The 13,278-nt window shown below is 35.5% G+C and overlaps 1 protein-coding gene across 3 annotated transcripts in view; it reads right to left on the bottom strand.

Moving 5' to 3' along the window:
• The window catches only part of LOC104058407 (TLE family member 4, transcriptional corepressor), a 296,638-nt gene that overhangs the window by 94,037 nt on the left and 189,323 nt on the right, over window positions 1-13,278 (bottom strand). The window contains exon 21 of one of the 3 annotated variants that reach the window (XM_054055172.1): window positions 1,475-1,525. The exons of the other annotated variants lie outside the window; for them this stretch is intronic. Within the exon in view, the coding sequence (XP_053911147.1) occupies window positions 1,490-1,525 (36 nt within the window). The 3' untranslated portion in view covers window positions 1,475-1,489. Of the gene's footprint in view, window positions 1-1,474; window positions 1,526-13,278 lie in introns of those variants that run through there. 3 annotated transcript variants of the gene reach the window in all.

Below are 13,278 nucleotides of genomic sequence, written 5' to 3'. Positions count from 1 at the left end.
GTGTTTCTCTTTCTCTGATTTCCTTATGCATTCAAAACAGCCCCAAAACTCCCAAATAAAGATGAGTACTAAAAGAAAGCAGATGAAGACCAGGCTCTAAGCATTACCTTGGTTTGCAGTTTAATGGACTTATGAAGAGGATAATTGCCTGTTTCATCTGGGGTCTGTTGCTTTTACATTGTATTTGAATTAATTACATATGAAAATACTGTAACTCCAAGACACAACTGTGATTTTCCTAGATCAAATCTAATAGAAACTCAAGCTTTATTAGTAAAGACACAAAGACAAGTTTTTTTGCAGCTTTTTCTCATTTTTACTCCAAGCATTTTTCACAGAAAGGAAAAAATTAAATTTTGAAGAGACAAAAGAAAAGGCTGCAGAGAAGCTATTTGAATGGCAAGTTTCAAATATATGCACTTCCTTTATTCATATAATATATAAAACATGCAAAAGAGAAACACATTCATTCAAATTTTTAGTTGATCCAAAATAAATGGATGTTAACATTATTTCATATTTAGCACAGCAAATTTTAATTTGATTTTCATTCCTTAAGAATATACTTTGTCTAAACTTTAAATCAGTACCTACCACGTCCATTGGTGCAGTTAGGCCAGAATAAAATTTTTATTTTTTTAAATTCTAATAATAAAATAATTAAATCCAATCACAGACAAGAATGTATTGAATTTGTGAGAGATTCTTGTCCCAATTCCAAACACCTAGGTTTGCGTAAACCCACCTTTCCCTCTCTGAACTTGATTTTTCTTTAATTAAAGTGTCTATAAGATACTTAGCATTTACCTATTCTTACTCTTCAAATAAATGACAACATTGCAAAACATAGAAATAGATATTAAAAAAATGGGATATAGGTCTTTCCAATGAAATACAAGCTAGCACATGGCTCGGATGGTACATTTAATACATAGTTTTATGCCTGTGGTCTTTAAAAATTAGGTGAGGGGTATTGTAAACTTCAACAAGGTAGTCATACATTCTGAGTGTAAAACAAAGAAAAAAACAAAAATTATCCCTGTCCTTGAGTTGTTTGCTAATTCTAGAATTGATATGATTCAAGGTGAAATACATAGAGATTGTCTGTCAACTACTTTTAATGTCAATATGTGTTAATTCACTGAAATCTGATGCTTAAAAAAGTAGAAAATGTTAGACTACATGAGTTTTTTTTCCTTCCTTCTCTAGAAACAAGACAATCTAGAAATATTCCAGGAAAGAGTACTCTTGCATAAATACCTTCTATGTGCAAAAGGCTATCACTACACTTCAATTAAGCCTTAAAATAGACTACAAGCACAGAGAAACACTGTGACCTGTATTGTGAAAGCCAAATTCTTAAGCATGTGTGTGCACATGTATGGCTTTGTAAAGGTTTTATTCTCCTTATTTTTTGCCTGATCAGTTTCATGTTTTAGCAGGAAAATTAACTCACCATGTTCTCTAGAATTAATTGTTTTCAGTCTTTTCATTTGGTAATGATATTGCATAGATGTGTCCTCAACTGTAATATAAGAAGAGGAAAGTGGTTTTTTTGGTTAGTATGGAGATATTATTGGAGAAAGAAATTATTGTGTAGTGTTACATGCACATACATAGGTATTTTCGAGGACATTAAACATACAGTAACCTGGTAGCATGTGAGCAGGATCGTTATGTATCTTTTCTGTAAGCATATATATGTTTATCTTACTTCCAGTGAAATTCTGCCTGAAAAAGAGAGGAAGTCCATGAACTAGACAAGATGCTTACTATTCTATAATTCACTAAAATATTTTGGTATTTTCAGTTATGTTAATTCTTAATAGCTAATAAGCATTTATTTTTTCTCTTTTTTCTCTTTTGCCGCTCTGCCCGAAATGTGATACTTAAAAAAATTCAGTGGTTGTGTGTCAGAATAAGGTCTTCAAAGGGTTCAAAACAAACAGGTTAAGATATTCTTAAAAATCTCAGTGTATGTATAAGAGCTAAAAAAAGCTTTATTTTCAAAAAAAGTTCCTCAGATTTTTAATATATTGGTTCTTAGTGAAACATACTTATAATAAGTGAAACAAATTGTAAGATATACTGCTATGAATACCACACGTAGTTGTTATTAATAACTACAATTCACCTCATCTTCTTAACATTGTGATCCATCAAAAACAAATGAAAACCTCTATACATAAATAATTTCTTAGCGAATCACCACAAATCTATCACTTTAAAAATATCTGTCATTGAAAACACTTTACACTAAATGTAAGACACTTATTACCTCTAAATACTGCAATTAAGTTCAAACACTTCAGAAATATGTAGTTATAAACTGTGATGATGTCTTGCACGGCCACTTTCTATAGAAGAACCAAGATTTACATTCACAGGCAGCTGTCTTACTCATGTAACAGATACAGTAAAATTCCACTAAAATACATGTAGTGAAAAATAACATTTTGTTTTAAAGAGTGTTCCTTTAGTTACATTTAATGAAGCAGTATGTGATAATATACAACACTGTAAGAATCAGTTTTGCATTTTATTCTCGTATTTATGTATTTATCTATTTACTCATTTATTAATTTATTCTAGTATCTATTCATTTATTCTAGTATTGCATTATGCATGCAGATGCTGTGGAATAAAACAGAGAATATCTTTTAATTGAAGACACTGAAGAAAACTGCTGCAGCAAATTGGTATTAAGAAGGCCTGATTCTTACTTATAGTATTAGTAATTAGTTAGTAATTCATAAACATATCCATACAAAACCAATGTAAGGAGATTTCTCCAGCAACTTTGAGATAAATTGCTGTAATTTCACTGACCTGAAGTAGTCACATCATCTCTAGAACCATCTGCAGAGCTGTCCATTTCCTTTTCCAAAATGTGAAACTGCACATTGTTGTTAGCAATATTGCACATTAAGAAGACAAAGACTTCTGTTCTATTTATTACGTAATGGCAATCCACAGCTAATACTAATCTTGGCTTGTACATTTGGGAGCATGTAATTGCTGTGTGAGGGTTAGATTAAAACCACTGTCAATAAAAACTCCTTTTTTAGAAATATTTGCCCTGTAACATCATGATTAGTTTGCTCAACTGCACCTTCTACCCTGTTCTTCCAAAAAGGCATCTCATCTTGAGTTTCTGTGGCCCTGATGCATTTAAAACATCAGAAAAAAGGCTGAAAATAGCCTGGTACTACTGTTGTCTATCTGTCTTCAGCAGATATATACTGCTACTGTGATAAATTTGCTGCTTTATTTCAAAGTACAAGGTATTTAGGATTAATTACATAGTTCTTCAAAATCATGAGTCATAAGAAGAGCTTACAAGAAGTTGACTTTTGATACATAATTTATGTGTATTTTTGATACACAAATATTCCAAATGGCCTTAATTACTCAATCATTATGCCACTTATGAACTATAGAGCCATTAAAACTTATGCGAATCAGATATTTTACTGTTACGTATAGATGTTACTCTTACGTATAGATTTAAATGGCAACACTGGGTTTAAAAACCAAGGTCTGGACTCAAGTTTCAACATGCCTACTGCTCCTGAATTTCTTTGACCATGATTTTTGCTACAAAAATGTAACAAATTTCAGATCATCGTTCGTAACTTAGTCAGCGTTCCTTCCCACCCTACCCATTCACTCAAGATTTCAGAAACTGAGATTTATCAACATGCACACACTTAAACGTGTGCAGAGGTATACTCATATGAGTGTAAAACTGAAAAAAAATGACCTCCTTAGCTTTTGAACTACATAATTTTTGCATCCCCTAAATCTGTAAACCTGACACTAGCAGTTCCACAAGACCTCTGGAAGAAGAAGATGAGGGTTTCTTTCTTGATCTGACCTTAGAACTTTTGACTTTCAAGATTATGGTGCTCAAGATCTAATACACCACATATTTCAGCTACTAAAAACATATCTGTGTTGCTTAATGTCTGGGGTTTTTTTTAGTATTAAAACAACAGTGCGTTTAATGTTTTTTTCCTCTGAATTCCAGCTTGTATGTGTCCATGGGAATAATTATCTATTGTGAAGTGAGGGAGACCAGAAAATAAACACTTAAAAATCAATTTGTTTAGCTGAATTACTTCCAGATTGTCAGAGAAACAGTAAAAGGAGTACTTCTTTGTATTTACGCTCCCATTTCCTGTTATTGTGCACGTGCATCAAGAGGGTTCCAAGATGATTACAGAAAAGGACCTTGACCGGTTTGTACTGTTTATATTATGTGAGAGAAGAAATTTATTATAACAAGAGTCCTTCAAGAATTGCTCTAGGTCTTGTTTTATTGATCAATATATGAATGAGCTTGCTTTACATGGAAAGGGTACATCTTTTTAAGGCTAACCCTCAAAGCTCATTCTATTGCTATCCATAAGAGTATATACAAGATCACGCAGATGAGTACTACAAAATTAATTTACACTACAAGATACTACTTTGCTGCATGCTTCATTTCATTTACATTATTTTAACTTTCAGTTCTATAACAACAACAGAAGCACTAACTGCGTACGTGATTTTTGCATAGGTGGCTTTAATTCGTATGGTTTTAAGTCCACGATTCCTTTTCATTTTACATCAAAATTCAATAAAAAGTATCAGCAAGAAGCAGGCAGTTATCAGTTAAAACAGATCTATAATCTATTCTGCTTTGATCTGCAACAAAAAAAAAACCTATCCAGAAATCATATAACTGTAGTCTCTTTGCAAAAATATCTTGATATAGAAAGCCTTACAATTATAAGGAGAGGTTGGAAGGTATCCAACTTTGGTCTTTCCTGAGAAAGAATTCTTGGGTACAGTCCATTAAAAAAAGGAGGAGGGAAGGAAATAAAAACACCAAATAAGGAAAATCTCATGTAAATTAATGTTCTGGGGAATTAAGACCTTATTAATAACAGTTGGTCTTTTCGTATGTTTTCTTAAGATAATTTTGGTATGGTTTTGCAGTATGATAAAGTTGCTATCTCAGTTTCTTTTGACAATTGAGAAGTGGTTTACTGCATCTGCCAAAACTCCTACATCTTTAAAAGAACAAAAATAGGTAACAGACTTTGTTAAATTCATACTTGAGTAAATTTCACTTTAAAAATATCTTGTCTCCAAGTATTGTTGCCAAATTATGGCAATTTCCCACTTAAAGGCTGTGTAAAAGAAAAATATTTTCTACTGCAGCTATGCCATAAAATATTTATGAAGAAGGTAGAATTGCTGGAAGCTTCTCATATTTAAGTATTTACACGTCACTTTGAGCATGGCATACATATTACATTCGTCACAAAATACAGATATGTTCAGGATGATTTCTCAATAGCTATTAGTAGTTAGCAAAAGAAAATTTCACTGGTATATATCCATTTTATGTCTTAACTATGGGAAGATATTTTCAGTAGAAAGAACACTAAAAGGCTCTCTAAACGACATTTATGTAAGCAAAGAATGTCATCTTTGTTTAAAGCATATGACGTACCTGAATAATAACATGAATAACATAGAGTAGTTAGTGCAGTCCTGTACAGTCAAAGGCACGTTCCTTTGATCCTACTTTTGGTGGAATCTTTACACAAATACAAAAATCAACTTCATTTCTAACGTCCTCAATTCTGTGAATTTTTCTTATTTGACCAGAACAAAAGAAGTGATCACTTCTGATCAATCACTGCAGCTGAAATGGACTTTGAGAATGCCACCTGAGAAGTGAAATGCCTGGAACCTGGTTGCTGTCCAGCATAGAAGTTGGGTACATACCATTTACGTAATTACTGCTATGTATCTGGGCAGTTTGTTGTGCATGACGAAACAGTGATACTATATTCAAAAGTGTAAAATTCCCTGATCATTTCTTTCCTAAGTGAGGGCCATCTGAGGAATTGTAGGAGCTATCTTAGTAGGAAGAATAGAGAAACAGTGCTGATTACACAGACCTACTGTGTAGAAACAGCTTCACATGACCTATCCTATATGAAAAGCAAATTTTATTTTAAAGAGCAAGTAATAAAACTGAGTTAGTTCAAATTATAGAATGCAATTCTTTTTAGAAAAGGATATATATTCAACTCTGCTTGTGATAGGCCTATCTTGATTTTTCTGCCAGGAGTTCATAGCCATCTTCCCGATTTATCATTAAGTGCTCTGATTTCAAGATCTGAGTAGAAGTAGCTAACTGTGGCTGCCATGAAATGGTCACTCAGGACTGTCACGCATGAGGAGCAATCACTCCACAAGGAACAGTAGGACCACATGGACACTGTATGTATGTAATTATGGATGAATTTTTGTGTTGTGGTTTAGCCTCAGAAGGCAGCCAAACAACCATGGTGGTCACTTACTAAGCCCTCCCCCTTTGATGGGACGAGAAGGGGAATCAGAAAGGTAAAACTTTACTTAGTTTTACTTAGTGGGTTAGGATGAAGACAGTTTAATAGAACAGCGAAGGAGGAAGAAAATAACAATGACAGAATGTACAAAGTAAGTGATTAACAACTCACTACCTGAAGGAAACCCAATGTCCACCGCACCCAATCTGCTGCCTAGCCACAGTCATGGTGCTCTGCCAAAACCGTGAACACAGCCACTCTCCAAGCCATTCCACCTGGCCCATTACCACCTCTTATTTACTGGAAATGACACTGATGGAATGGAATAGCTCACTGGCTAGTTCAGTCAGTTGCCCTGACCAAGTCTCCTCCCGGCTTTTTGTGAAAATTAACTCTCTTCATGCCAAAGACAGGAAATTAACCCTTTCCCAGCTGGAACCAGGTCATTTTGCTAGCTGTAGGTTGTGATTTTATGGCTGAAAGGAAAACAGAGCTTTTCAGACACATATTCAATGAAAATGTTTAATCTTTTAACTGTGGGAGCCTTTCAAAGGCCATTGAAGAACGCTGGCAAGAGGCACATTGGAAATAAACTCACAAGTAACTTAAATTAAGCCTTCCATCGCCTTGAAACTGTGGCATGCTTGGAGATCTTTTTCCTTGTTTAATACTTTATCATTGTTCAACCAGATAAATAATATTATATTATAAAAATGCAGAATAGAAATTATATAATAAACAATGCATGAGATCTTGCTTACAAAGGTTTCCCCATCTCTCATAACTTTATCAGGCTTCATACTGACATGTTGGATAAGCCAATTAATTTCAGCACATTTTCAAACTCCTTCCTACAATCACAATCTTGAGACGTCCTTTTAAAGTAAGTAGGAATGTACATTTCTGTCTCAAAAATTTTGACTAAGATTCTTCCTCAACAAACCTTTGGTAATCTTCCATAGTCAACTTGAAGCCTCTCTTTCAGTATGCATACACGGCAGTAAGACCTACAGCTCACCAGAGAGCACTTGTGGTTGCAAACAGTACATTGTTTGGAAGGCTCAGTCAATAGTCTGGCACCCACATGTTTGCAGCCAGCTTTCTAAAGACCACCAGGCAGATTCAGCATGCAGTCCTGTTCCTCCACTCCTCTGCTTTTCACCAACATGTTAATTGCAAAAAAAATAAAAAAATAATCCCTGGAATGTACTGCTTTGCTGAGGAAGAAAATAAGCATTTATCATTAAAAAAAATATTAAATGTTTGAATGAAACTACTAATGATAGAAAAAGTAAAAAAAAAAATTCACATTGACTACATACTTCTAATGTAAATAAACTCTTACTCTAATGTAAGTAAACTCTTCTAATTCATATCAGCTCAAAAAATCAAGTTGCAACTGATGCTTAATGGCAGCATTGCCTCCACAAATTTATTGATTACAATATGAAGACTGACAACAGTAATCCTCATGTGGCTACAGCAGAATTTATGTTGGAATAAGAACAGTATGGTCTATGATTGTTTTCACATAATTCACTAGACTGTATGAAAATCTACAATGGCTACATAAAAATCATAGTCCAGGCTTAGGGATAAGACAAGAAAACTCTTTTCTAATAAGAAATTGATATTATTCTTAGAAAATGCAGTTTGCCCCAAAGGCTTTTGACTTAAGATGCAAATAATAAATCTGCACTTACTCATTCCCCAACTCTTTACTGAAAAGTTTAAAATAATGCAAGAAATGCTAGAACGTAGGAGGACACATGAGAATACAGAACTTGCATGTCTTTATTAGCTCTATTAACTTGTTTCACATTTTTAGACTGAAATCTGATCTGTGAAAAACCTAAGCAGATCTAAAAAAATAGCTTTTCAATGATGGAGCCACAATGCTTAGAGGCTACTTAGAAATGCTTAGAGACTAGGCAGAAGACGGTTCAGAAAATTAGCATCCACCTAACTGATTTTGAATCAATTAAAAATAACTCTGAAGCAGATACAAGAGTTAAGAAATTTCAAAGTGTTAAAAAAGGTGCAAAAGAAAAGTTGTCCTCCTATGCTATGAAAAGGACAAAAAGCTATATGATCCCTGCTTTTCTGAAAAGATAACATGGAGGAAGAACTGGGCAACTAGGACCCTTTTGCACAGGGACAAGTAATTCTACACTTTCAAGCCTGAACAGAACTTCAATTTCAGATAACAAATAACATTTTTGTGAGTTACTTAAAAAAAATCACAATATTCTCTTGATTTCTGTCAAACACCTGTCTCTATTCTGTCATTGATATGTCTGTGTATGGAGAAAAGATGTGTGCACATCTGTGTGAGGAAGAATTTAATAGCTTCCTAAAAAGGTTTTCTGTGTGCCAAACTGCCATTAAATGACTTAATAGATTGTTGTGAGTTCAAGTTGCCATACTTAATCCTTCACCTTTGACTCCAGACTTTGTTGTTTTACACAGTAAAGGGAAAAAAAACCCAAAGAAAGTAACATCAGTGGCAGAAAGTAGCAAGCCAGAGTAACTCTAAGTGACTGAACACTCTTAATATGAGTCAAGGGATTTCTTACTGGGTTACCCTTTCAGGTAAGATACTATGTACGGAATGCTTGTGTGAGTCCTACAGGTATATATACTTATCTTTCAGGGGTCCATACTGTTTAATACTTTCATTGATGATACAGACAGCAAGATCGAGTGCACTCTCACCTGGTCTGCAGATGATACCAAGATGAGTGGTGCAGTCATCAAGACAGAAGGACAAGATGTCATCCAGAGGCACCTGGACAAGATGGAGAAGTGGGCCTGTCTAAACTTCATGAGGTTCAACAAGATCAAGGACAAGGTCCTACACCTGGGTCAGGGCAATCTACTGTTTCAATACAAGCTGTGGGATGACATGATCGAGAGCAGCCCTGGCGGACTTGAGGGTGTTGATTGATGAGAAGCTTGAAATGACTGCTTACATCTCAGAAGGCCAACAGTGTCCTCAGCAGCAAACAAAGAAGGGTGGCCAGTAGGTCAATGGAGGAGGTCCTCCCCCTCTACACCTCTCTCATGTGACCCCACCTGGAGTATCTTGTCCGTTTCTGGAATCCTCAACATAAGAAGGATATGGAACTATTGGCATGGATCTGTAGGAGGGCTGCGAAAATGATCAGGTGCTGGATCCCCTCTGCTATGAGGGCAAGCTAAGAGAGATGGGATTGTTCAGCCTGGAGAAGAGAAGGCTTCAGGGAAACCTTACAGAGACCTTTCAGTACCTGAGGAAGCCTACAAGAAAGCTGCAGAAAGACTTTTTACAAGGGCCTGTAGTGATAAGACAAAGAGGAATGGCTTTAAATTAGAAGGGAGAAGATTTAGGAATCTTTTGACATTAGGAAGAAATCCTTCATTATGAGGTTGGTGAGGTACTGGAACAGGTTGCCCACGGAAGTTGTGGATGCTCCCTCCCTGGAAGTGTTCAGTGCTACGCTGGATGGGGTTTTGAGCAGCCTGGTCCAGTGGTCCAGAGAGAGGTCTCCCAGCCCACTGCAGGGAGTTGGAGCTAGATGATCTTTAAGGTCCCTTCCAACCCAAATCATTCTATGATTCTATATTCTTCATCTAACTGCATCAACAGACTGGATTTCCTAAAATACTTTCTTGTCAATTAAAGATTCCAAATCCCCCATAATGAGCCTTAATACAAATCTATGCAAAAGAATCTCAGCTTCACAGCATGATGGGGTAATTTAAATTGGCTTATTTAATTACTTTGAATGTTTTGATTTATTGATTTGATTTTTAATTGTGGCTTTTAATTCTCTAGATTAATCATATGTGTGTTTGTCTACTTGTTTTTAATAAGCTCCTTGAAAACACACACAGTGACTTATTCCACCAAACTGCATCATAGATTATGAACTCTGAAGGCACAAGTTCACTAAGATATCTGTATTCTTTTAAGTCCTGTTTCCAAGTAAATACTGAAGTGCAGCTCTAACAAATTTAAGGAGAACTCAGGGAAAAGCACTGGCAAATTAACTAGAAAACCATCACATTTTCCTTCCTTAGCAGTAGAAAGAGCTGATACACTTTTTAGACACTCATATCAGCTCTGAGAAACCCAAGATGACTTCTTACCCTAGAGAAAGACATGTGAGATTAGATTCATACCTGGAGGCCTTAAGCCTACTCTTACAATACTGCAAAGAATCTTTCCAGAGGTCTGATCTTTGAACTTGGCATAGTCTTATGAAATTGCATGAGGTTAGATTTCCGTTAAGGTTTAGTTTTCTCTGGGATACACTCTGCTTTCAAGTGGAAAGTGGGAGAAATAGTGATGGGTCCACACATCTTCATCACCTCAGAATGCCAGATGACTTTGATGCCAGAGAAGAGTGAGAATTCATAAACTTTTAGAGATATTTAGAGATCCCTACGTCAAATAAGACAGTCCCAGTACTTCTCAACCCTATACTTTTCTTCCAAAAGCTGCTGCTGTGCAGCAATTTCTGTTTAAGGAGAAACATAGGGAAGCTGAATCCCATTGGCAGCTGCTGCCTCCTGTGATACAAGCCATTCTGGTGTGGCAAGAGCCTCTGCGCTCTTTGCAGAGCCAGCCCAGCATCAGAGCTGGTCTCTGGCCAATGCTACTAGAGAGAAGGTTCTTTGATTTTAAATCCCACCAAATGTTGCCTCTGGCACATTTTAACTCTGGGCAATTGGATTACAGAACGAGGCCCAGCTCCAGCCTTTGCTGTTATGCCATTTACTTAAACACATTGAATCTCAAGTAGGAGACTAGGAGAGAACCCTGCAAAATTTCTTCCCTCCCTCCTTCCTTTTATTCAAAAAAAAAACCCAAAAAACAAAAAAACAAATGCATAACCAAAGAAAAAAGATAATTTAAACAAGTCAGGCTCTGTTCTTAAAAGATAAAAGGGAGCAGAAGAATTTCTGAGCACTCTAGTAATTTCTGGGACCAGGGTAGACCAAAGGCCCTAACTGCAATCAAAGGTATTACAGAATTTCTGGCAGTAGCTGTAGGTAGCAAAAGCTTTGTCTTTTTTTCCCTTTGCCATCTGTTCCCAGTCCAGAGGAGGGCTGGCTGCTCCTCAGTTGGACTGTGGAGGAAGTTGTGTTGCAAAGTGCTGCCTGTGGCTTCTTCTGTGAAACAACAGTCATTTCTGTTAAGCTAAGTCCATGCATACCTCGGCTAATAGCAAGTCTGAGGTAAGGAATGCCAAACATCTTTGGTCACAGTGGAGATTTGAACAAGCTGTCTTTAGGCTCAAGCTCCTTTTTTAGTGTTTCTTTGTTGATTATGAAAGCTGAAGCAAAACTCCTTAACAATGCACAAGTCTATGAAGAAGTGCTGTTGTGCAATGTGCTGCCACTCAACCCAAAATGGCATTGCAACGGCAATAGTTTGTGTCTCAGTCATCTAGTGCCATTAGGAGGAATAAAAATCTGACACAGTTATTGATGGTACTAACAACTGCAGTTTTCTTCGATATCTGTAAGAAAAGCTTTGTCAGTTATAATAGAAAGGTGGATATGGTGATCAGGATGGGAAAGTAGGAAGGAAAATAAGAACTAAAGAAGTAAGATTTTTTTTTTTTTACCATATCTAGAAGTTAATGTCAGCATTGTAAAATATACTGAACCTTCAGGACGCACTTCATAGCTGAGAAGACAAGATATTCAGGCCTCTTCTAATTTTATTTAAGTATTGAAGTGTGAAGTATAGAGAATTCTGCCAGAGTTTTAACAGAATTAACTACCCTGCACTTGCAACAAGTTCAAAATTTCTTATCAAACTTTCATGTTGAAAGCATGTTGAAGGATTAGCAGGTAACATTTCTGAGACTAGAAAGGCTCCTATGGAGCTAAGAATTAAGAGTGATTAAGTTAGGTTTTTACAGACTGAAAGAAATATCTAAGAGAGTTCATCTGTTTGGACCTACATATATCTTCAAAAAACTTACTTGTATTCTATTCAATGTGAATGTGTAAGTTTGTAGAATTCCTTATACATCTTCACAAACTTTTGTCTCTTTAAAAATAAGCATTTAAACATACTAAGAACATTAAGCAGGGGTCTCTAGTGGCTTTTTCTTTGAAGTATACCTCTAGCTAGCCATTAACATCCTTCAGGATACAAGAATCAACTCTTTTAATGAAGCTGAGTTGCCAAGTTTCTCTTAATTTTTCAATTTTCAACACAATCTTTCTGTTAGCTTTCAAGACTGAACTTCACATTACCAAGATAAGACATGAAATTAGGAAGTTTTACAACAGACAGGTAAAGTTTGTTTTCCCTCTCAGTTATGAGGTTTGAAGAGGACTGATCTAAATCTTGTTATAACGGTGGTGTTAGATTTATTCAGTATAATTGTTTATTCTCATTATTGCCCAAGCAAAAGTAATTTAAAATTCCTGCAATTTTCTAGATCTGTTTCCGTATTTTAATTTTCATAATTATTCTTTGTAGAATTAGGTCTTGCATGGAAGAACTCTATATTCTATTAATTCAGTTTGTTTCCACCTTATGTTCTTCTTTTCAAAATTCACTTACGACATTAAATGGTTATTACATTCTCCAATACGTAATTACTCAGATTGTGAAAACAAAAATTGGCATGTGCCCACAACAAAAACTTTCTTTCTAGAGAGAAATTAAAATCCTGGTCCATTTATTCTTGCACCACAACTACAACAAAAGTGTTTAAACAAAAGTGTTTGAAGTGAAATGTTGAGCCTAAAGGCTATTCAAAACTTAGAATCTGAATTTGCACTATATCTCTGTTGTCTTCTTTCCTACCTAGGTCAAAAATATTTCATTGTTCTTATTTTTCCACACTTGTTTGAGTATACATTTACACACTCAGATTATTCCCTCTGCAGCAACACAAATCTAGAACAAAGAAGGTAG

Source organism: Cuculus canorus, chromosome Z (assembly GCF_017976375.1).
Source record: "Cuculus canorus isolate bCucCan1 chromosome Z, bCucCan1.pri, whole genome shotgun sequence".
NCBI lineage: Eukaryota > Metazoa > Chordata > Aves > Cuculiformes > Cuculidae > Cuculus > Cuculus canorus.
This window is presented reverse-complemented; position numbering and strand designations above follow the sequence as displayed.